The sequence below is a fragment of the Giraffa tippelskirchi genome, chromosome 6, assembly GCF_054371585.1.
Source record: "Giraffa tippelskirchi isolate mGirTip1 chromosome 6, T2T-mGirTip1v1.2.pri, whole genome shotgun sequence".
Taxonomy (NCBI): Eukaryota; Metazoa; Chordata; class Mammalia; order Artiodactyla; family Giraffidae; genus Giraffa; species Giraffa tippelskirchi.
Window position 1 is genome coordinate 124,086,230 of NC_137280.1, and position 24,164 is coordinate 124,110,393.

Consider the following 24,164-nt stretch of genomic DNA (forward strand, 5'->3'; position numbering starts at 1 on the left):
AGGTTGTCCATTGACTGCTCTTCTCAAGGTCACCAGTGACCTCTGTGTTGCTACATGCAATGGCCTTAGTCTTCATCTGTAGTATCCGACACCTTCAGTCTCTCCCTCTTCCCTGAAATACATTCCTTGACCTCCAGGACATCTATTGTCCCGTTTTCCTCTGACCTCGTGGCTGCTCCTCCTGTCTCCTTCTCCCCACTCCCACCTTATAACATTGGAGTGCCCAGGACTCAGCCTTGAGTGGCTGCTCTTTCTCGTTTGCATTCACTCTTGAGCTGACATCATGCAGTCCTGTGGCTTTACACATCACCTACGTGCTCTCAGCTCCCAAATTTGTATCCCAAATCTTGACTTCTCTCCTGAGCTCCAATAGCTCACTCAGCATCTTGGCCGCCATGTCTGTTGGACACCTCAAACTCATCTTGTCCAAAACTGAGCTCCTTTCTTCTTGATCTTTCTTCCCAAACTTGCTCCATCAAGTCTTCTCCATCTCAGGAATGATGCCTCCATCCTTCCAGGTGCTCAGGCTCCAAACACTGGTGTCATTCCTGACTTCTCTTTTCCTCTCCTACCCTGTGGACTGTCCATCAAGAGGTGAGGCTTTTACCAGCCCCCAGGTCTCCCATCAGTGGGCTACGGCTGAATAGGAGGGTCAGTTTCAGAGATGAGGACGGGGAGGTGATCGTGCAATGGCCCAGCACAGACCCTTTCACACTTGCTTGCTTTGCACCACATGCTGCTTGCCCTCAACTGGGCCCAGGGAGACCACAACCTTTGTCAGGCCCTGTGCTGAAGCCTGAAGCAGAGATAGGAGAGGACGGGGGAAGAAGAGGGAAGGAGAGGAAGAGGGGACTTGGCAAGGGAGGGGTTAAGTAGCATGACATAATCAGGAGGTTGGGAGAGGGTGAGGAGGAAGGTCTCAGGGCAGAAGGCAGAGAAGAGGCAGGGTAGATAGAGAACAACACGAGGCTCTGGAGGGTGTGGGGTAAGTGAAACTTGGGCAGGGAGAAGGGAGTATGATGTTTCTTGGTTATCTCTTCTGGCTGTTGAATCAGACTGAGGGAAAGCTGCTCAGAGTTTGAGCCCCTGGAGTCTGTCCTGACCCAGGCTTTTTAGCCAAGGCAGGACTTGTTGGGAGGACTTGCCCTTGGTCAGTTCACTGTAGCTTTTGGGGTTCAACTCTCAGTCTGCAGGCTAATGGCTCAAATGTGGCTCAAGAAGCAGGGTGAGTCCCAGGTGCCAACTGAAGTTCCAGGAAGACAGGCAGCAGCCAACTTAACCAGAGCAGCCTTGTCCTCTGTTGCCCCTCATAACTGAGGGCTTGCCCTGCAGGGAAAGTTGGCTGAGGGCGGAGTCACCACCTATAAACATGATTCGGGGTTTGACAGCAGGCGCTGTGAAGTTCATCAGTGTTGAGGGCTCTCCAGCCAGCATGCAGATGTATGCAAATGCTAAGCAAATGAAGGTGCCAAGTGGCTGGAGGGTGCAGAGTGAAGTAAGCTGGGGGATGTCAAAGAATGACCTTTGCAGAGCTGGGCCCAGGGGCTCCTAAAGTCCCAGCAGGCTGCGGGGCACGTGCAAATAAGATGCAAATGTACACCAGCCCTAGGAACCTCTGCTTGCTGACCATGGGAAAGGAGGCCTTTTAGACCCCCACGACCAAAGGCAAAGCTGGTTTCCCAGGGGCCAGGCTGAGAGGAGGAAAGCTGGGTGGTGCTGGGCTTCTGGTTAATCCCAGATTGACATCACCTGTAGGGGATGGGCGCCTTTTAAGGGAGGTCCAGGCCTCTGGCCCTTGCCCTGCACCCGATGTGGCTTTTGTGCCTTGAGATGGAAAGATTGGAGGAACCCTGGCCTGGGGCCAGGACTGTGGGGTCCTCACCTGCCTCGGGAAAGGGAGGGGCACCCTCCCTGTCCTATCTTCCTACAGGAGCCATTCCCCTGCTTTCAGCCTCAGGCTGAGTCTCTGATGCCGCTGCCTCAGAACCTGCTCTGACAGGCTGCCCAGGGCGAATGTCTGCTGGGACACCTGGGTGTCCTGGACTGCTCTCCTGTGCATTCCACCCCCAGCATGGGCAGCCAGCTTGCTTCCCTGCAGACCTGAGAGATGGTTCTGGAAGAGCAGTAGCGGCTGCCCGTCCCTGAGCACTTGTGCCCGACTCTGAGCTGAGCCTTGCACCCACAGCATCTCCTCTGTCTTCCCTACAACCTTGAGAGGCAGATGCTGTAGCACCCCACCCCCCATGTTGCTGAGGAGGGTTCTAGGGCTCAGAGAGGTGGGCAACTGTCCCGAGGTCACACAGCTTGTGGGATTTGAAGCTAGGTCTGTCTGACTGCAGGGTTAGAGCGCTGACCCACCCTCCTGGACTGTCCCATCTGAGGCACTTGTTGCTGCACAAGGTGGTCCAAGCTGAGAAGACCAGGTGAGTAGAGGGATTAGGGTCACTTTGGGGAATGGAGGCAGGGCAGTTCTCAAGGCTCCTGGCTAGACATGCCTATCCTGGACACCTATCCTGCCCTGGGCAGGTAGATCATGGAGGAAGCACATGCCCAGCTGACCTGTGCCTAGGAGTGTGCTCATATCTTTGGGGTGACAGCAAGGTCCAGGCCTCCAGACTCCTTGGCTGGCAGAAGTTATGGGGAAGCACGGTGAGCTGTGTGATCCAGGGGCCCCACCTCCCTGGTACCTGTGCTATCAGCGGCTCAGCAGGTTCTTTTGGAGGCCTGGAGTGTGCAAGGCTGGGCCAGCCCAGGCCCTGTGAGTGGTATGGGGTGCAGCTGGCCAAGGTCTGTTCTGAGCACTTAAAACACACCTGCCCTTTTCACTGATTACCTTATTTAACAGTCCTTGTGTGTTCGTGTATGTGTGAAGATTCCAGCTTATGTGCTGAAATCTGGGTGAGCTGGGGAGTCAGTTAGTGTCACAAAAATTTGGGGGAAGGGCAGTGGAACCACTGGGGGTGTTCAGCTTGGGTTCCCAGGAGGCAGAGAATAGGGCTGAGAATGAAAATTTTCCAGCTTTTTTTTCTTTTTCTTGCAAGTAGCCTTCATGAAACTCTGTGAGTGGATGGTGTCAGAGGTGGAAGGTCCTTGGGGATTGTCCAGGTTGGGGTTCGTGCCCAGTTTCTATGGATGGGCCGTAGGGGTCCATGAGACTCTCAAAACACACACAAATGTTGTGCACTGTGTGAGTCTGTCTGGAGGAGATCCAGAGCTCCATCAGATGCTCAAGGAGGTCTCAGGCTTAGAAATGGTTAGGAATCTCTGATGAACACAGGGAAATGAGGCCAGAGAAGGGTTTCCTTTGCCCAAGCTCCCCTAGCACCCTGAAGGGCAACACCTGAGTGCCTGGCTCCCAGCCCTGCTCTCTGGGACACTGTGATCTCACTGTTGCCTCTACACTGACATTCCAGAATGATTTTCTGTGCTCCAAGTCCCCATATATACCCTGCCTTGGACATCCCACTGACTCTTAGATTTGGCTTGTCCTGGGTAGTACTTAGCACCACAGGTCCCCTACCCCAGCTCTGCCTCATGTTCTCCCATTTCTATTAAGTGGGCCTGTACTCCCCCATCTTCCCCCAAATCTACTCAGCTGCCTGATGCCACCGGTGTGGCTGTGGTCACTGTGGGTGCCTGTCTTCCCCACCCCCTGCTCTAGCCTGAAGCACTGGGTTGTCCCTTCCCTGCCCTGGCTTCTCCTAGAGCAGAATGGTTTCAATGCCAGCTGCCCAGTGATGTAGGTCTAACTGCCCTAGACCTTGCCTCAGGCCCGTGGACTCCTCATCCCACCTCACATCCCACTGGGGGACCACCTTTTGAGTGGCTGCTGCCTCCCTCCGTGTGTGTTTTTGTGTCTCAGTGTGTGTGTGCATGTGTGTTTGTGCCCACAAATGCTGTACTGTATGCTTGGTCAAAGACATGTGCACAGGTGCCCACACCTTTGCATCTGCCCTCTGTCTTGTTGAACACGTTGGGCCCTCCAGCCCTTTTCTTGAGCTTCCCACACTCCCTGGCTTGGGTCCCAGCATGGAAGGCACTTTATGAAGTTATCCTTTTGACAGTCCTGTGTCATTCTAAGCAGACACCAACCTTGTCACTTTCCACCTTGGTGACCTTGAGCATGGTCCTCAACCTCTCTCGGCCTCTGCCTACAGTGGGGGTGATGGTAATCTCTAGGTTTTCATTTGCCAAATATTTAAAAAGTGGCCACTGTTTCCCAGGCCCTGTTCTAGACTCTGGGGGAAACAGCAGTGAACATGACCTAGTCCCCACCCTCACTGAACTCACCAGCTAGTGAGGGAGATGGGCAGAAAATAAGGAAACAAATGGAAAATGGAGTTTCAGGTCTGCTAAGTGGTGCTTGGCAGACACAGTGCTCTGTGAAGAAATGTGAAAGAGTGCTAGGTAATCAGGGAGGACCTCTCTGAAGAGACAGCATTGGAGTTAAGCCCTTAGTGACAGAAGAGGCAGTCATTTAAAGATCTAGGGAAGGAGCATTCTAGGCCAAGGGTACAGCTGGTGCAAAGGCCCTGAGGTGGGAATGAGCTCAGGGAGCAGAAAGAAGGCCAGTGTGGCTGCTGGGGTGGGGGATGGGCCGAGGGCTGTGAACCAGCTCAGGCAGAGCCTTTTTAGGCCATGCTGAGGAGGCCAGATTGGCGATGGGAGCTGATGGGGTTACCAATGAGGGAGGGGGTGTGATGTAATTTGTGTTTTCACAACTCACTCCAGCTGTCATGGGGGGAGTGGGAAGGGGGCTAGGGTTGTCATAGGAACACCTGAGACCTGACCCAGCTAGAGTTCCATTACCATCGTGGGCCCCATCTTGGTTGGTGCTGAAAAAGAGGCTGCTCAGCCCAAGGTTATCCCAAGGGCAGTCCACGGAGCCACTGCCTGGAGTGGGGCCTGGTTCTGGCTGAGGGAGGAGGCAGGGGATGTAGCCACTGCCAGCCTGTCATTTTCAGGCATCTCCTTGGCATGGGTGCCCTGTGGCCCAGCTGTCTCCCCGTCCCCTGCTCTTGCTGGCAGGGCTGGAAGTGGTCAGGGCCACTGCTTTGGGTAGACGCTTCTGGTGGAGGATTTGAGCCCATGATCTCGTGGGAGGGTCTGACGGAGGGTCTGGGAAATGGGGGCTTATCCTGTACTTCCAGCCCATCTGGGTGCAGAGAGAGGCTGCTCTTGAGTCTTGAGGCAGCTACTCACCCTGTGACCTCAGGCAAAGTCTTTCCTGGTTCCATGCCTCAGTCTCCCCATATGTCAAATGCGGTAGTAAACAGAGTGGGCTGTAGCTGCCTTTCTCCTTGACCTCTGTAGTGTGTTTGTTGTACCTTGGATCTCAGCACTCATGACCTTAAGTTCTCCCACCAGCCCTGGGGAAGGAGGGTGAAGGTGATGCCCCCCATATGCAGATGGGTTCATAAAGGTCATAAAGGTCAGATGGGACAGTGATGGGTCCCAGGGCACATGGTGATTCAGAGCAAGGATTTGGGGCATCATTTCACATTCTGCTCGGAAGACACCCCCCGCCCCCGTATGCCCCCCAGCGAGAGAGGAGGGGTCCTGGCTCAGCTCTTTCTGGGCTCAGCTGGCCTTTAGCCCAGGCAGGGACTCTGGGCCCCCACCCAAAGTGGAGCTCAATGTGCCCCTTGTCTGTCCACCCCAGAAGCTGAGGACACGGCCCCGTGCCCAGTGTTGGCAGAACCTCCATCACGCTGTCAGCTGCAGGAGGACATGGCAGGGCAGGTAGGGCTAGAGCCAGCCTGAGGCAGCTGCTAGGAGCCGGGGGTGATGTTGGGGCCTCCCAAGAGGTCCTTGATTTGTCCACAACCCTGGCTTTGGGGCTGGTGTAGACTGAGCACCAGGGGAAGCTGCTTATGCTCTCAAATGTCAGGCTTCACTGGGAGCTCAGGCAGAGCTCTGGCCAAAGGGGAGGTACTGCACCCTGCTGGGCTCAGCCTCCCTGTGTGGCTATGGGAGCCTGAGGAATCCTGGTGGAATTAGGCTGATGCTCTGTGCCCCAGGTCCAGTGCTCACCCAGGCCCGTGGGCTAGAATGCAGACTAGAGGACCAGAACTCAGGCAGCAGGCCTGTAGACCCCTCTATCCCTCCTCTTTCCTTTCTAAATGCTTCCCTCCCTGCAAGGAGTCTCAGCTGAGGAGATGACCTCCTGTTCTCCCTCCTCTGAGCACACAACCTGAGGGAATGGATTGAAATAGCAACTGCAGCAAGGGATTTAGGGCAGACCAGAAAGAATCCCTCACTCAGTGCCAAGCCCCTTGGGGTCTCCAGCGTCCTAGGATCAGGTCCCAGATAGTCTGGAGCCTGGCTCATCACATTTTTTTTTTTAAGTCTGTGGAAGTTTTCTTTTTTTTTTAAAGTAAAAATCTTCTGCTCATACAGTCTTCAAAACTCTAGGAGGCGACACTCAGGAGTGGGTGGGCTGAGGCCCCAGATCCTGCATCAGTCCTACTCTCTTCTACTCCATGTTTGAAAACCAAGGAGCATGTGAACCTTAAGTGGTCCTGTGGTGACAAACCTCCCTCCAATTGCTCAGGAGCCCCCAGAGTAGACTCACCTTCCTCTCCGGGCTCATCTCTATACGGGAAGTTACTCCCGGAGTCTAACACAGTGTTTCCCAAACTTGCCGTATAGTAAAAGTAACAGGCCCCTATACCCATTCTCTAGAGACTCTGATTCAGGAGGCCTGGGGAGGGCCTGTATTTAACAAGTTTCTCCAGGTGACACTTACGACCAGGTGAGTGTAGGAAGTGTGGGCCTTCCTTAAATCCCCGTCGGTGTATCCACAGCTTGTTCTGCTACAGCTTGTTCTGCTGCAGCTCAGAAGGCCGACCAGTCGCTCTCCTCCTCCAGCCTTTCCTGAACCCCCAGCATCTCTTCCCAGAGGAGAGTGGGGGTGCTGGGGGAAGCTGAGGCCCGAAGAGAGGAGGAAGGGAGTTCTTGGGAGGGACTGGTCTGTGTCCTTGCTGGCAGAGGTCACTGGGGGTGGGGTGGGGCAGAAATGGCCACAGACAGAGAGGGCTGAGGCACACAGCCCATCACTCCGTCCTCCCACCTGAGATTGGGCAGGAAGCCTCTGGGAAACTGAGCTGGTTCTGATGTGTTTAAAAAGGGGTGGGGTGGAGATGGCAGGTAAAATGGGTCTTCACGTTTTACAGAGGAGGAACAGACCCAAAGCAGGCAGAGGGAAGGGGGTGTTGGCCTGGGGGGAGCAGTGAGGAGTCCCAACCTGGACCCTCACGAGGTCACACAGTGAGTTGGGCTCTGCTGGAGGGCCCCATGGCAGCCTCCTCATGAGTCCCTCTTCAAGGTTGGGTGAGCTCTGGGGGCCAGGTGTCGAAGGGGAACCCCAGCTCCCCCTGCCCCCCCCCCCAACTTCCCTCTCGCACAGCCAGAGCGTTGGGCGATGCGTGGTGGAGGAAGCCCCGTGGTCTGTTGAGTCTCCCTGGTGGCGCCGCCCCCGCTCAGCACCCTGGACAGCACCTCGTTCTGCGCCTCAGGATAGCCTCCTCCCGGCCTCACTTGGGCTTCTCTGGGGTGGCCTCTGTTCTGACTGACGTCCTTGCCTCCTTTCTTAACTGTCCCTGTAAAGGCAGACCCTAATCCAGAACTCTCCACGCACCACTTCTCTGGCTCCTGGAGCCAGGGTGAGGGAACTTGGAAAGAGGCAAAGTGGCTGCCTACTGTCAGCCTGGGGTTTTGTTCCCTCACTCACCAGCAGTAAAGGAAGTGGTCTTGGAGGAGTCTTGGACCTTTCCCTAGTCCCACCCAGCCCAGATCTTCCTTAGAGGTTTTGGTGAATTCTGAAGGACACAGCAGAGATACATAAGAGGTAACAGGGAAGGTAGGACTGCGGCACAGTGGTGGCTGGGGGTCAGGGGAGAGGTGAGTGGGGCTGGCCTGAGCAAGGCAGTGAGACTCAGACTCCTCCAAGACTCTAGCTGAGATGTCCTGGGAAGATATCTGGGCCCACCTGTTCGTCCTCAGGCCTGGTGCTGGTTCTACTGGGCATTGAACTCCCAGCACCTGTTCTTTCTGATCCACCCCATTCTCTCTCCATCTGCTGCCAGGTCTAGAGGAGTCCCTAGAGCAGCCAGCAGGGGGAGAAGCAGTGGCTGCCATGGATGAGGATACGCTTCTGTCCGCACTGCCTGGGGAAGATGGTGCCACCTGGGACCCCAGCCTGGAACCCGAGGGGGAACCTGGGGTCCAGAATGGAATGGCATCCAGTGAGGACCTGAACAGTAGCCACACCAGCCCAGGGCATGCAATGAGGGGAACCCTGACAGACACTGAAGGGCATACAAAAGGCCTGGACATGGCCCTCCATGGCCTCAGCCTTGACCTCTCCCTCACCAATGGCCTAGCCCTGGGGCCAGACTCAAACATTCTGGAAGACTCTACAGATCCCAGGCCCTGGAGGGCTGGTGGGCTGGCCGAGGGGGACGATGCCTCCAGGAGCCTCTGTCCAGACACTGAGGATTCTCCACTGGGGTAAGTGGGAGTCTCGGAATGGGGGTCACCACATTTGCTCCAGTGCTGCATGGCCTGGGCCTTGCCACTTAGCCTTTCTGGTTCTTCTTTTCCTCATACATGAAATGGGAATTTGATGTCCCTGTTTTGGGAGGATAGAACTATAAGAGAGATTCCAAAGGCCAACACGCCTGTTGTGTCCCCACTCTCAGTGCCCCTAATCACCAGAGGCTGTTTCTTTTTAAATAGTTTAGAAGTTTAAAAACTTTTTTCTTTTCTGTTATTGCTTATTACAGATATTGACTATAGTTCTCTGTGATATACAATAGGATGTTGTTGCTTGTTCATTCTATATATAATGATTTGCATCTGTCATCCCAAACTCCCAGCCCATCCCTTCCTCACCTCCCCTTCCACCATGGGCTGTTTCTATGTAGAGCTGGAGGGCCACACTCCCTCCATCCCAGGCTGGGCGTCAGAGTTCCAAAATGCCTTGATGTGGGAGGTCATCTGGCCCCTCCCTCTGCTTCCTGGAGGTGAGAATCTCCCAATTCCACAACTGACCTGAAGAGAGCAGGCTTTGTAAATTAATCTCTGTCAGCTCTTCCTTCCTGAGTGCCATCCGGGAGTTTGACGAGGAACTCCTACTTATTGGAGTAAGTCCTACTTCCTGGAGTTACAGCCCCATTTCTATTATCTCCAGCTGCAGATGGAGAGGCTTGGCATCTTAGAGGTGCCAGTTGGACAAGGAGGGTAGGGATGGTCCAGGGGAATGTCTAGAAGCCCCCAAGGTGAGCTGAGAAAAGAAAGCATATAGAAGGTTTGGTGTGCGCCGCTGCAGGGGCTTCCCTGGTGGCACTAGTGGTAAAGAACCAGCCTGCCAATGCAGGAGACATAAGAGATGCAGGTTCGATCCCTGGGTGGAGAAGATCCCCTGGAGTAGGGGATGGCAACCCACTCCAGTATTCTTTCCTTGAGTAATCTATGGACAGAGGAGCCTGGCGGGCTATGGTCCATAGGGTTGCAAAGAGTTGGACACGACTGAAGGGACTTAGCATGCACACACTGGTGTAGGCCCTGCTCTGGGCAGGAAGTGTGTAGGAGGTGTGTGAGCATGTGTGTGGGGGACATGCATGTGTATACCTGGCCTGTGTACTGATGCATGCGTGACAGTGTGTGAACCTGTCAGTGTGCCTGGCCTGTGCATTAGGGGCACATTTGGGTGTGCACGTGGATGCATGGAGCTGGAGTGTGTCTAGGTCTCCAAGACAGGGTCAGATGCCTGCATGTACTGGGCGTGCCATATGAGGGTTTCCACCTGGGCAGGACCTAGTGTGGTGTGGGGCCTCGTGAGGTGCAGGCAGGGGGCTGGGGCTTCTTGGAGCTGCTGTTTGTGTTTAGGTGGTATAGTTTTGGAGGCTGGCTGAAGGTGAGTCAGATGGGAGTCTGGAGACTGGGCTAATGGTCTTCAAGCCCCTATCAAAACTGCCCCACAAGTGTGCTCATGTGCATGAGAGGGTGGAGTATGTGGGGGAACCATTCATGGTTTTGACATGGAATGAGCCCCCACGGGCAGGGCTCTGTCTTATTGTTCCAGCACCCCGTACGGGCCTGGCAGAGAGAGCTGCTGGGCAGATTTGGGGTGTCCGCTCTGGTGGCCAGGGCAGTGTCCCTTCTCTTCCCTCCCATCCTCCCAGAGGTCAGTAGAGGCAGCTTCCACCCCAGCCCCCTGCTGGGCAGCCTACTTGTGACCCAGTGTGACACTTTCCCCTACTTCCTTTTCCAAATGAGGCTGCCCTCTCAACTCCTGTGGGACTGGAGTGGGTGATGGCTGTGGTCTCAGCTTTTCACTCTCAGGTCAGTATTTCTCCAGGAAGCATGCAGGAATCAAATCTCAGGCATGGTGGGGCGGCCGTGTCCAAGGAGTGCCTTGAGCGGGTGGAGCACTTCCTTATCTTCCAAATAGGACTCAGTCTCTGTGAGGCCCCAGGGGTTGGGGGATAAGCAGGACATGGCCAGATCCTGCAGGGGACCAGGGTGTGCTTCTTTGCAAATGGTGGGCCCTAATTTACCCGAAATGGGCCGGGCTCAGCCTGCTTATTTCTTGTGCTGTGTTTCTTCCTCTTGCTGTTTCTGTTTCTCTCTCTCCATCTCTTTATCCGTTACTCTCTGTCTCTCTTATTCGGTCTCTCTTTGTTTTCTGTGCTCTCTGTATCTCTTTTCTGCCTCATTCTTGTCTCTCTTATTTCTCTTCTTTTCCCTCTCTCTCTCCTTGTTTCTGTTTTGATCTCTTTTAGTCCTCTTCCTCGCCTGAATTCCCTGCTTGCTTGCGCATCTCCCCAGTGGGTAAGAGGCCTCGCTTCATCTGTGTGTGTTGCCCTATTTTAGGTTCTGGGGATACGTCAGTGAACAGAATATACAAAAACTCCTACTCTCATGGAGCTTATGGTCTAGTGAGGAGACAGATAATATATCATAAAAATAATAGATAATTGCATAGGATGTTGGAAGGGGGCAAGGGCCTTGGAAAAAAGTAAGTAAGAAAGAGGGATTGGGAGAGGGAGCAGGTCCCAGTTATAAATAGGGCAGGCAGGGTGAGAAAGGGAGTGGAAGGGAGGCTCCTGAGGGAAGAGCACTCTGGGCAGAGGGAACCATTGGTGCAAGGGCCTCTCTAGGGGACAGCACAAGGCAGGGCTTAGGCAGCGGGGTGGGCCTCCAGGCTGCCAGGCATCTGCCATTCGGCAAGGCTTAGAGGATCTTCTGTGTGCTGGGTGCTCCCTGGCCTTGTGTGTGGTGGGGGAAACAGGTGTAAACAGGGGAATAAACAGAAGGCTAGGAGGAGATAAAGGGGCACCCTGAGGATAGACACTAATGAGGGCCCACTGTGGTGGGTGGTCTGGGCCTGCCTCCCTGTCTCTTGAGGAGGTGACATTAAGGCCAGGCCTGGACAGTCAAGCTAAGAACCACCCAGGCTGTGGGGCCAGCAAAATTGTGTCCCAGTGAGACACTATCTGTGATAGGGAGCCTGGAAGGAGGAGCCCCCCTCCCCCTTTCCTGGGCCAGACAGGAGCGAGAGCCTCACACTCATTCATTTAGATGAATGATGCCTACTGGGGGCCAGGCCTGGTGGGCACTTGGGGGCAGGACCATGCCTGTCCTTTCAAGCTGTACCCCAGTACCCAGCCCAGCATCTGGCACCTGTGCTCAGTAAGGGTTGACTGAGACAATAAACAGGACATGATCCCTGCCAGCTCTCCACACCCAGGGAGCTCCCAGACATGGATTAGTGCCATCCTAGCACCTGTAAAGGGCCATCTGGCAGGATGGTGACTGCTCCCCGCATCCCACAGGCCGGATGGCCCCGGAGAGCCAGATGTGCGAGACGGCTTCAGCGCCACATTTGAGAAGATTGTGGAGTCGGAGCTGCTGCGGGGCACCCAGTACAGCAGCCTGGACTCCCTGGACGTGCTGAGCCTCACAGACGAGAGCGACAGTTGCGTCAGCTTCGAGGCCCCTCTCACACCCCTCATCCAGCAGCGGGCCCGGGACAGCCCTGAGCTGGGCGCGGGCTTGGGCACTGGGGACATGGGGCCTGAGGGGGACCTGAGCGCAGCCGGTGGCGGCGGGGCGCTCGGCAGCCCCCTGCGGCGCTCCATCTCCGGCAGCCGCTCCGAGAATGTCCTGAGCCGTCTGTCTCTCACGGCGGTGCCCAACGGCTTCCATGAAGACGGGCCCCTGGGCCCACGCGGGGATGAGGAGGATGACGAGGAGGAGGAGGAGGACACAGACAAGCTGCTGAACTCGGCCAGGTGAGGCAGGGCCCGGGCTGGAAGCCGAGAGAACCATGGAGCAGATGGGGAAACCGAGACCCAGAGGAGGCAAAACAAGTCAGGACAAGCCAGGGCCCGGAGTGAACGGCCCTCTGCCAGGTCTCTGTACCCACCCTCTGCACCCAGACCTCCCACCCCCGGCCTGAGTTTCCATCCTGCCCTTCCAGGTCTTTCCAGCCTGGGTGGGGTCAGGGAGCTGATCATCTAATGGTTTCCTTTGAGGGTTTTTCTGGAAATCTAACTTGACTCTGTCCTGATGCAGTGGAGCTTCTTTCCCTGGTGTTGGGAGACCTTCCAGCCCCTGCCCAAGGGTCTCTGACCCCCTCTTCCCCGCCCCACCTTCCCTCTTCAGCGACCCCAGCCTGAAGGATGGCCTGTCGGACTCGGACTCAGAGCTGAGCAGCTCGGAGGCGCTGGAGTCGGGCAGTACAGATCCACTGGCCAACGGGGGCCAGGGTGTCAGTGAGGCTGCCCGCCGGCTGGCGCGCCGGCTCTACCACCTGGAGGGCTTTCAGCGCTGCGACGTGGCCCGGCAGCTGGGCAAGAAGTGAGTTCCATCTCCATCCCCCACTCCAAGCAAACCCCGTGTCTTCCTCAGCCCAAGGTGATGTGGTGACATCCCTCAGGGGTGCCTAGTGCTGGGGGCTCCCAACAGTCCCCAAGAATTGCCGCTGTCCTCGTTCTGGGCCTTGCCCTAAATCTGTTTCCTTTCTGGGCTGCCTGGGCGAGGGCCCCTGCTCCTAGGGAGGGGAGGTAGGGTTGGGGGGGGGGTCCCTCGGGGCTGGGGGAGTGGCATGTGGCGTGTGGTGGTGGGGCCGTGGGGGATGGCAGCGAGGACGGAGCAGCCAGGCAGGGTCTTGTGGGTGAACTAATGGGGCCAGGGAGGGAGGAGCCGCCTGGTCTGAACAGGGACCGCCTGGGACCCAGGAGCTGGGGGAGGGGATCCTGACCCTCACTGAGCTCCACTCACTGTCTTTTGGGACCAGCTGAAGAGGGGGAGCTGCCTACATACAAGCCCCGGTCTTTGGACTCAGGGAAGGGAACTAGCCAGGTTGAAGTTCTGGGGGGTGGGGGACAGTCAGCTGTGAAGTCAGTTGGTGTGTCCTGAGCAGGTCTGACCACTAGCACATCCGCCTTCCTTGTCCTCCTTGCCTTGTTCTCCAGAAAGGGCCTCACACCCACATAAGCCTTCAGGTTGCACAGAGGCAGGCCTGGCCTCCAGAGAGGGCTGCTCCTAGGCTAAGAGAGGCAGCCCAGACTCTAGACCTCAAGTTAGAGTTGACGGGGCCTTGGGCCACAAGGAGGTCCTGTGGATGCCCCCCTTCTCCCCACTCCCGCCTCCTCCATCCTCTGTAGCCTCCACAGCACTCTTGCCCGGGCCTCCCCCAAATCATGTTGCCCGCAACCTCAGCTCTCCCACTGGGCTACAGCTCCCCAACCTAATGACATCCTCCTTCATTAAAGTTGATCCCCACCCTCCCCTGTCTTTTCAACCACTCTGTCTTCATGAGTTTTCCCATGAGAACTTAATTTTGCTTAACCCTCTCCCATCTGAAACAAAAATCCTTCCTCAAATGTACTTCCTCCCTCTGCCTCTTCACAGCCAAAATTCTGTCTTCTGCTCTGGGTGGCCTCTGTCCCCTCCCCTTCTGCACATTCAGCATCTCCAGGTTGGCTTCTTCCCCGTCCCCCACTGCCCTACACAAGCCCCTCATGCTAGAGTCAGTAGCAGCCTGGTGTCTTTGAATATGGTGGCCTCAACTCTCTCCCCTTCAACAGCCTTGACACACCCACGACTCCTTCTTCTTCAATCTGTCAATGATGAAAATTGTGAGCACACACGAAAGCAGAGAAAGTAATACCTTAAACCTCCTTGTACCCATTATTCAACTTCGAAGTTATCAACCTTCTTCTATTCTTGTTTGATCTCTTCCCCCCGCAGCTTCCCCTCACACTTGCTGGAATATTTTAAACCATATTTGAGACTCTATCGTATGATCCATAAATATTTAGTATGTGTCTCTAAACTGACTAGGATTTTTTTTTAGATAGTCATAATTTCTGACAAAATTCCTTAGTATCTCTAACATTCAGTCAATGTTTAATTTGCTCTGGTTGTCTCCAAAATGTTTGTTCAAATCAGCACACAAATAAGGTCTTTGATTACATTTGGCCAGTATGTTTCTTAGGTCCCTTGTAGCCAACAACAGTTGCCAGGCCCCCTCCTTTTGGTCATGCCATGTATTTGTTGAAGAAACAAAACCATTTGATAATGCCACGTATTTGTTGACGAAACAGGAGGGAGAGCTTGGGGCTTGATTGGACTGAGGTAGAATTATGTTCTCTCTTTTGGCAAGAATTCATCACTCCAGTCTTGAAATTCTCTTCCTTGGCCTCCAGGACACCACACCCTACCGCTGTGGCTACTGTCTCCTGCACTGGCTGTCTGTCTCTTCAGCCCACCCTGAGAGGGGTTCTCCTCAGGTCTCTGAGCTGGGTCTGCTGGCGTGTCTGAGCCCTTCCTACAGGCTTGTCCCCCTTCCTACTCTTACCAGTTAGGGTCAGACAACTCTCATGTAGGTGCTTCCAGACCTACCTGTTGTCCTGGGCTCTGGGCACCACCCCAAGGGCTACTTGGTCATGTCCCATACCCACTCCATCCCTCCCCATGTCTTGTGGATTCTACCTCGGAAACATCCCTCCTCCCCACCCTTTCCGTCTCTCTGGTGGACAGCTCCTACAGCTCTCTGTAGGTCTCCACTCTGCAGGCAGTGTTCCAAATACAGATCTGACCCTCTCATTCACCTCCTGCTTCAAACTCTTCCAAATCAAGTCTCGATCCTTGCCTTGGTCCTCAGGCCCAGATCCCTGCCTCATCTCTTGCTGCCCCCATTCCTGCTTTCCAGCTCCTGCCACATGGCCCTGCTGGTAGCTTTCTGGACAATGTCCTCTACTGGGGACACTGTATATCACCCCACACCCTACTCCCTTCACCTGGCTGGCTGTTACTTTCCTGAAGGTATTTGATGAGACATCAGCTCCTCCAGGAAGCCTTCTTGACCCTCTCACACCCTGGCCCACTGGAGGAGGAAATGGAAACCTACTCTAGCATTCTTACCTGGAAAATCCCATGGACAGAGGAACCTGGCGGGCTATAGTCCATGGGGTTGCAAACAGTTGGATACGACTGAGTGACTGAGCACACCCTGGCCCAAGGTTGAACTGTCAGAGTCCAATTGCCCAGCAAGGGAGGCAGGAGAGGGATGGATGGACAGGTATGGGTGGGTGGGTCAGGGTCCCCTGGGGCCCACTGCCCATATGCCCCCACTGTCTACTGTGCCCTGCTTCTAATGGACACCCCCTGCTCTCCTGGCAGCAATGAGTTCAGCAGGCTGGTGGCCGGGGAGTACCTCAGCTTTTTTGACTTTTCGGGCCTGACTCTGGATCGAGCGCTCAGGTCAGTGCGGCTGGGCTGGGTGGTGCCCACAGGCGATACATCTGGATCCTCCTGCCAGCTCTAGTGTGGACTTGCCGTGCAGCCTTGGGCAAGCCCTCTTGAGCCCTCTGGGGAGGCTGTGGGGAAGGGCCCATGAGAGCAGCACAGTGCAGAGACTCACTGAGGGCTGGCTCGTGGGGGGCACTGCCAAGGTGAAGGTGGGAGTGCAGAGGTGATCCTTCAGGAGGCATAGCCTCGACACACCCTGCTGACAGCACCTTAGTGACACCTGTGAGGTGGGCAGTACTATCCCACTTACAAGTGGAGAAAGTGTGGGCCAGTTCCCCCCAATCACTGAGGGAGGACATGGTCAAAATGACATTGGACATGGTCAATTTGATCTCATGTCCTATTGGTGTTTGGACCTGGGGAGTAGCCCTCAGGAAGGGCAGGTTCAGGCCCAGGGAGCAGAGGGCAGGCAGTGGGAGGATGAAGCCCCGTGTCAGTGGACCTGGCAGCAGGGCCAGCAGGGAGGCCCCAGGCCAGAGCCCTCGCAGGTAGGGATGGCGGACTCTGAGCTGAGAGACACACCTCCCCTGTGTCTCTAATACTTTTAGAAACCATATTTTCCCTTTATTTTTTCTGTTTCTGTTGGGATATTTTCTACCGACCTGCTTCCAATGCACTTATTCTTCCTCTGTGTCTCAGATGCTGTTAAACCCATTTATTGAGTTTTTACTTTCTGTTGTTTTATTTTTCAGATCTAGAAATTATATTTTGTTAAAAAACTTTTTTTGGTAGCTTCTAAATCACTGCCTTGTCATGGCGAAGGGGCTTGTGTAACTTGATGAAGCTATGAGCTTTGCCTTGCAGGGCCACCCAAGACGGACGGGTCATAGTGGAGGGTTCTTGCAAAACGTGGTCCCCTGGAGGAAGGAATGGCAAACCACTCCAGTGTTCTTGCCTCGAGAACCCCATGAACTGTATAAAAAGGCAAAAAGATATGACACCGTCACCAATTCAATGGACATGAAGCTGGGCAAACTCCAGGAGATAGTGAGGGACAGGGAGACCTGGCGTGCTGCAGTACATGGGGTCACAAAGGATCGGACACGATTTAGCAACTGAACAACCGCAACAATTCTCTGGGGGCAGAAGTCCTTATCTTTTCATTTATTTTTACTTACTTTCTCCATGTTTCTCTCTCTTTTTGGGAACATATTAGTCACAGTTAATATTTGAAAGCCCTTATCTGCTTACCACGGTATCTGTGTCATCTGAATCATCTGTATCTGGTTCTATTGTTTTTCTCTTGGTTTTCCATTATTTATCCTATTTCTCTGTGTGCTTAGTAATTTTTTATTAGATGCTGTACATTGTGCATAGAATTACAGCAGCTCTAGATCATTGTGTGTTCCTCCAAGGGGTGTACCTTCTGCTTGTCTAGGCAGCTAGAGGAGAACAGGGAAGGTACAGTCCCAGTCTATCCAGGGCTGAGCTGGGGAGCAGCCACTCTGAAGTTTGGTAAGGCTCAGAGTTCAACCCGATCACAGGGCAAGGGCTGCAGGGCTTTCCACTGGGAGCCTGGTGTGTTCACTGGGGCCTCTCCCTTTGGTGGATCCTAAATTTCAATTTTGTCCTTCAATGTGGCAAGCCTGTGCAAAAACCAAATCCCTCTGCTTCTCAGAGAGGCTTTCTGCTTAGCTTTTCAGTGTACTGCCCCTTCCATCTTTAGACTTTAGCAAATATCTCACAGGGAAAACTAGCCACATGTTTATAGCCCCTGAAGTCTCTCCAGCTCTGTGAATCCACTGAATGTTCTGCCTCTAGCCTGTGTCCATAATCAGCAGTGTCCCCGGGGAGAACTGCAGACCGGCCTACCTCCCTGACTTCTCTACCCCCTGGGATCTTGGTCCCATTGGTGTCTGTTGCATCAGCAGTTTTCTGATAGCTTAAGAGAGATGTTTTCTGTCTGGCCCTTTTCACTGTTCTCAGTGGAAGTGTTTGTCGGCTGCAAGATGCTCTACCCTGAGCTGAGTCAGGTTCACACTAGATGATCCGGCGGGGAAGGTGTTTGGTGGGTTGGCTCGCGATCAGAGGCCTGGGTGCTGGGCTGGAGGACCTTGAATATACAGCCCAGTAGATTGAGACTCGACTGCACAGGCCCTGGGGAGCCACAGCAGGTGCTGGGTGTAAAGCAGGGTTTGGGGAGGCAGTGGTAGCAACACTAGGCTGATGGCCTTTGATCCAGAGGCTCCTGAAGAGGATCAGGTGGGAGAGGATGAGGCCTGAAGTTGGTCCACAGGGCTTGAGGAATGATTGTGAGAAGTGCAGAGGATAGAGCAGAAGGGCTGGTGATGCCAAGATGCAGAGAGAGAAGGGGGTGGGCAGCAGTGAGGCTGATCCTGGGGACAGCCTGAGAGTCTGGTTGGAGCTTAGTGAAGACCCCCGAGGAAGGGGTGTTTGGGCTGGGGAGCCCAAGCTGGGATGGATGGCTCATAGGTAGAACAGGCTATGGTTGGGATGGGGGATGGTGTTGGTGGAGTGTGAGGAGAAGAGGGAGGGGCCGGATGCAAGGAAGAGAACAGGGAACAGGAGAGACAGAGAAAGGAGGACAAGAAGGCGGATGGAGTGTTTTTATATAGCTGTTGACTGACTGGGATTGAATCAGAGAGTGCTCTGTAGTTTCCCATGCTTTGGGAGACCTCCAAAGGTAAAGACTGGCCAAAATGGGGCTCACGGGTCCCAGGGTGCCTTAGAAGTAGTTTGAGAGATAATAGAGCAAAGTGGGCATAACAGAAGCCAAGGGAACCGCAGCAAAACTGGGAACAAGCTAGTCTCATGAACCCAGGACAGACAGAGGCCCAAACTATCTCAGCCTCCTGTTTCTTCTCCCAAGGAGGGGTGTGCCTAGGCCCCAGGTGAGGGACCCCAGGCCCATCTCCCGGCCCCTCTGGTTATGGTATCCTCTGCCAGGGACCCCTGAGTGCTGGTGACCTTTGAATTTTGGCCTTGAGGGGAACTCAGCTGCCCAGCAGAGGAGGCTCAGACTTGGGGTGGGGGAATAGAAGGGGCTAGGGTGGTTGGGCTTGGGGCCATCACGTGAGGGGTAGCGCATCTGGGAAGAGTGGGAAGGGCTGAGGGAGAGTGCTCCGGGGGAGCAGTGTGGACGGTCTGGGCCCAGCTGTGGAGGAGGGAGTGAGGAGTGGAGCGGAGGCTGGCACTGAGGTGTTGATCAGCCTTTGTTCTTCACAATCTGCCCCCTGTCTCCTTCCAAAAGGGCCCTGAAGGATGATGAGGGTTGAAACTCCACACTTCAGAGGCTGTCAGGGGACTCAGGGTTTCTTCCTGGGCTCAGGTGCTGGGGCTCTGGGACCTCAGCCCCCTTAGGCAGGCTTGGGTGGTGTGTGTGTGGGGTGGGGGCTCCTACCTGGAGTAAGGATTCGGACAACTCAGGGGTCTGGGAGGCCCTCAGCACCCTTGCATCGCCCTCCAGAACTTTCCTGAAGGCCTTCCCGCTGATGGGGGAGACGCAGGAGCGTGAGCGGGTCCTGACGCACTTCTCCCGCCGGTACTGCCAGTGTAACCCTGATGACAGTACTTCAGAAGGTACGCCTCACCTGGCGCCCCTGACACCTCACCCCGCACCCCTGATGCCTCACCCCATGCCCCTGCCCCCCAGTTGGGCCCTGGCTTCCTCCTACCCTTGATCCACCTGCCACTTCTGTCCTGCTCGAGAAACAACAGTGAAGGCTTGATGGCGTGTGGCAGGGGGTCTGTCTGCTGGAAAAGGCCCCTCCCAACTATCTGGCCTGTTGTCACTCCCTGTGCCTGAAGGTCCTCTAGGTCCTCTGTGCCCTAGAGTCAGTCCTCTGTGTCCTTCTTCTCTGTGGTTCCCTGTCACAGTGCTGATCGCTGGGGTGGTGGGAGTCCTGGGTCCGGCCCCTCTTGTCCCATGGGTGGACCTGTGTCCCAGGAACTGAGGGGCTAGGCTGGTTATTAGAGGAGACATGGGCCTTGGAAGGGGTATAGCCTTGGACCCAGAGCCTTTCCTGGGTATGAGATTCAAGGTGAGTTTGGCCATAGGAGGCAGGAATCTGGGCTAGAACAGGCCCAGGGTGGTCAGGTCCCCCACTAAGGGAAGAGTGTTTCCTGACCTGGGGTGGAGGAGTGGCTCTGATGCTGTAGAGGGTATAGGGCATGGAGCCTCACGCAGGCCCTGGGCCCTGACATGCGGTTGGCAGGTGGCTGGCCTCTTGCAAGGCCTGAAGGCTGGCTCTGGCAGGAGATGAGTGGGTGGCTGTGGTTGAGAAAGAGCTGGGTGCTCACACTGAGGGTGCCTCTATCTCTGATTTAGATGGGATCCACACGCTCACCTGTGCCCTGATGCTGCTCAACACGGACCTGCACGGACATGTGAGTTGGGGAGGCCGAGCCGGGGTGTGTCCTCTCACTGACTCATCCCGGGTTGTCCCAGGGCCAGCCCTTTCTCCAGCCTCCTTCCTGAGACCTCTCGCTTGCAGGCCCGTGTTTCTTTAGCAGACCTTGGAGTCAGGCCTCTTGGCTTCTAGACTTGGCCTTACTCTAGTTTTATCCACTTGAGACCTACCTGGGTCCTCACCCCCAAGCAGGGCTGTAAGAACAACTGAAGTACACAGGAACTTAGGATGTGATAAATAAGATATGTGCCCCTAGCCGTGTCCACGCCAGACGTTGCTAAAAGATCACCTGCTCTTCTTACCCCTCGTGCAGTAAGCCTGACTGCAGCCCTGCTGAAGGGCCATGCCCCAGGCAGCCCCTTCCCCTCAAATGGTAGATTGCCATCAAGAGACATTTTTATCACCTCCATCCCCTACTAGGCAGACAGAGAAGTCATGGGGGGTACCCTAGGCTGTGAGCCTGTGCCTCTTCTGGGCCCTGGGCATCTCAGTGCTGCTTGTGGCTCAATAACTCCTTCTTCTTTCCTCTGTCTGCTCCGGGGACCCCCTCTCTGGGCTCTCTTGCCCTCCCTCAGGTGGTAAGTGTAGCTGGTGGTCTGCATGCCCTGTGAGCTTAGACCCCCCCATCTCCATCCTCCCCTTCTGTGTCCCCCATCACCCCGTCTGGCCTCACTGATCACTGCCCCGTCATTGCTCACCCTGGGGTGGTCAGAGCACCTCTGCTGGATTGTGGATATTTCAGTGACTCATGGGAATAATAGGCCCGTGAGAACGGTCCCGGAGGTAACCAGGAAAGTCCAGGACACTTAGGGTGGAAGAAGGAGCTGGGAGAGACCCAACTTCGGATTCCACTTTTGCCTCTGTGACCCAGGGCAAGACTCTAGCACTCTGAGTCTCGGGTTCTACACCTGTGAGGTGTGAATGGTGATTTCCCCATAGTGTCCTGGGGAGGGCTGGGAGAGGTACCACCAAGTATCAGGGTCTGGCACTTAGAAAGGATATTTATTATGAGTAATATTATTACATCATTATCATCATCATCATCATAATTAATATTAAAATTTAAATGATGGAGAGTCTGAAGGCCCAGCCTGCAGATCCCTGGAGGATCAAGAATATGAAGGACCTGCCCTGATGGCAGCCTCAGCAGGCGTGGGCACACTGGGTGCCTGGCCTGGGGAGAGTGAGAGCCTCGATGGCCTTGGCATGAAGAGTAGTTGTGTGACAGCTTTGGTTTTGTCTGCCAGGGCTGGCAGCCTGAGTGTGGAATGGGAGAGAAGACGTGTGGATTCCATGGGAATGTCACCAGAGTTAATGCCCACTAATGGGCTGATGCTCCCCCAAGACTGCTTACTGTTTGCAGAGAGCAGGTGTCGCTGGCGTACCCTAAAAGGAGCTTTAAGCACACATTCCTATTCCCATCCCTATGCTCAGCAGGACTGAGGGCCATCTCAGGACCCAGTCACTGCTGTGTTAAGCTCTGGGTGCCTCTTCCCCTGGTTGAGAGCTGCTAACAAGGGCAGCAGTCAGTGAACCCCAGGTCAAGAATATTCTTGAGCTTGGTGGGCCTTAGCTGCCAATGGCACCACCTTCTGCCTGAAGTTGAAGAGAAACATTACTACCTTCATACATTAGAAGTGGGTGCAGTAGGATTGTTCATATTTGCAGCCAACAGACATTGAAGATCCATTTCTTTCTCAAGGCAGTATTGCAAAACACCAAAAGAAAGAGTTTTAAGTTGTAATCCTCTTTATTTCTCACATGGCAGCGTGTGACCTGAGGTGAGTTACTGACTTCCCTGAACCTCAGTTTCCCCATCAGAAAGTCCCTGTGAGATTTAAGGAGACAGCAATTGTAGAGCGTTTAGCCCAGGACCAGGCCATTGCCATCCCTGAGAGCTTTCCCGGAAGTGGCAATGCCTGCTTTGTGCTCACCCCATCCCTCCCTCTTCTCATGCTGCCATTGTTCCACAGAGACTCAGTGCCTGGTGGAAGGTGAGGATCTCATTAATGTGGGGCCTGCTAGGGCCCCAGAAGTGGCTCTGGTCAGAACGGGAGCCAGTACGGGGACTGGCAGAGGGAGTTGGTGCACACTCCCAGATGGGCACAGCCTAGTGGAGGAATTGGGAGGGCTTCCTGTAGGAGGGGCATTTGGACTCTAGGGGCCAACACCTTCTGCGTTCCATAAATGAGAAGAAAAGAGAACCCCTGCCTCAGGTGCCTACTTTCTAGTTAGAGTAGATAGAAAATAAACAAGTCAACAAGTGATTGCAAATAGAGATAGGTCTATGAAGGGAATCAACAGACGGGCGTGATGGTGGCTGGACTGGGGACCAAGGAATGCCTTTCAGAGGAGGCACAGTTGGGGCAGAGACCTGCAGGATCAGCAGGAGCCAGTCATGGAAAGACCAGGGACAAAGTCTTCTAGGCAGAGGGACCAGTGGGACTGATTTTCATCTTTTGACTATTGTGAACAGTGCTATGAACATTGGTATACAGGTTTTTAAAATTTTTTTAATTATTTTTAAACTGAATGAAAGATTATTTAAATTCTATAGTGCTTACAATTTTCAGAAGTTTCCCACACATGACTTCATGTAATCCCGTAATAACCCTTTTATCTTCCTACCCCTCTATTGCCCTCCCCCTTCTTGGTAACCACTAGTTTGTTCTGTGAGTCTGCTTCTTTTTTTGTTTTATTCACTGGCTTGTTGTATTTCTTAGGTTCCACATCTAAGTGATATCATATAGCATTTGTCTTTCTCTTTCTGACTTGTTTTACTTAGCATAAGTTTTTGTTTGAGAACCTGCTCTCAATTCTTTTGAGTGTATACCTAGGAATGGATTGCTGGGTCCAACGGTATTTTTGCATTTAACTTTTGGAGGACAGTAAAACTGTTTCCAGTAGTGGCTGTTGAGTCCAGGAGGGAGGTGATGGTGGCTTGGGCTGACAGGGAAGTGAACATGGGTAGAAGGGACAGATGGGAGAGATCAGTAGAGGATGAGCCTGACGGGACTTGCTGATGGGCTGATCAGGGAGAGGAGGAAGGATGGCTTCAACATCTGGCTCAGTGGGGGTGCTATTTCCTGAGATGAGAAGGGAAATTATGTGAGTGAGTGGAAGGCATGGTCAGTGGGAGAGCTGGGGCTCCAGTCCCATTTTTGACATACTGTGTTTGAGATGCCTATTGGACATGAACATGGGTGTTGCCAAGGAGGTGGTGGGATAAATGAATCTGGGATGCCAGAGAGTGATGGGGTGATGAGGTCGCTGTCATCCTGATGGAATGAAAGCCACGGGACTGGCTGAGTGCCTCAGGGAGAGAGGCAGATTGGTGACTGCATTGTGGGTCATGGCATTATTTAGAGGTCAAGCAGAGCAGAAGGAGACACTCTGAAGCAGCCATGGAGATGGGAGGAAAACCAGGAGTGTGTGGTGTCTCAGAAGCCAAGAGAAGGAGAAAGAAGTGGCCAACTATATAAAAGGCTGTCATGAGGTCAAGAAAGACAGTAACGGAAAAAAAAGCCTTAGGGATTGAAATGGCCATTGGTGGGTCATTGTCATTGGATGGTCAAGGTCATTGGAGCCCTTTACAAAAGTACTTTAGGTGGAGTGGGGAGGCCAAATGCCAGGATGGAGTGGGTAGAGGTGAGGATAGGAGGTGAGGAGGTAGAGGCTGTGGAGAATTCTTTTGCAATATTTGGCTTTGAGTGGGATCCTGAAGGGAGCCACTGGCTGGAGGGGTCTAGCAGGGACTTTTTTTTTTTTTAAGTTGGAGTATAATTTCTTTACAATGTTGTGTTAGTTTCTGCTGTATAATGAAGTGAATCAGCCATATATATATGTATCCTTTTCCTCTTTGTCCTCCTTCCAACCTCCCATCGCCATCCTACCCATCAAGGTCATCGCAGAATACTGAGCTGAGCTCCCTGTGTTACACAACAGATTCCCAGCAGCTATCTGTTTTAC

At 54.2% G+C, this 24,164-nt stretch overlaps 1 protein-coding gene across 4 annotated transcripts in view; it reads left to right on the forward strand.

Moving 5' to 3' along the window:
* Positions 1-24,164, forward strand: part of PSD2 (pleckstrin and Sec7 domain containing 2) — a 60,084-nt gene that overhangs the window by 16,365 nt on the left and 19,555 nt on the right. For 3 of the 4 annotated variants that reach the window (XM_081505221.1, XM_081505222.1, XM_081505220.1), the window contains exons 3-8: positions 8,088-8,511; positions 11,841-12,299; positions 12,673-12,867; positions 15,697-15,777; positions 19,253-19,365; positions 20,114-20,172. In XM_081505221.1, coding sequence (XP_081361347.1) covers positions 8,138-8,511; positions 11,841-12,299; positions 12,673-12,867; positions 15,697-15,777; positions 19,253-19,365; positions 20,114-20,172 — 1,281 coding nt within the window. In that variant the 5' untranslated portion in view covers positions 8,088-8,137. Of the gene's footprint in view, positions 1-8,087; positions 8,512-11,840; positions 12,300-12,672; positions 12,868-15,696; positions 15,778-19,252; positions 19,366-20,113; positions 20,173-20,770; positions 20,774-24,164 lie in introns of all 4 variants that reach the window. The other variant, XM_081505223.1, reaches the window with a different exon arrangement.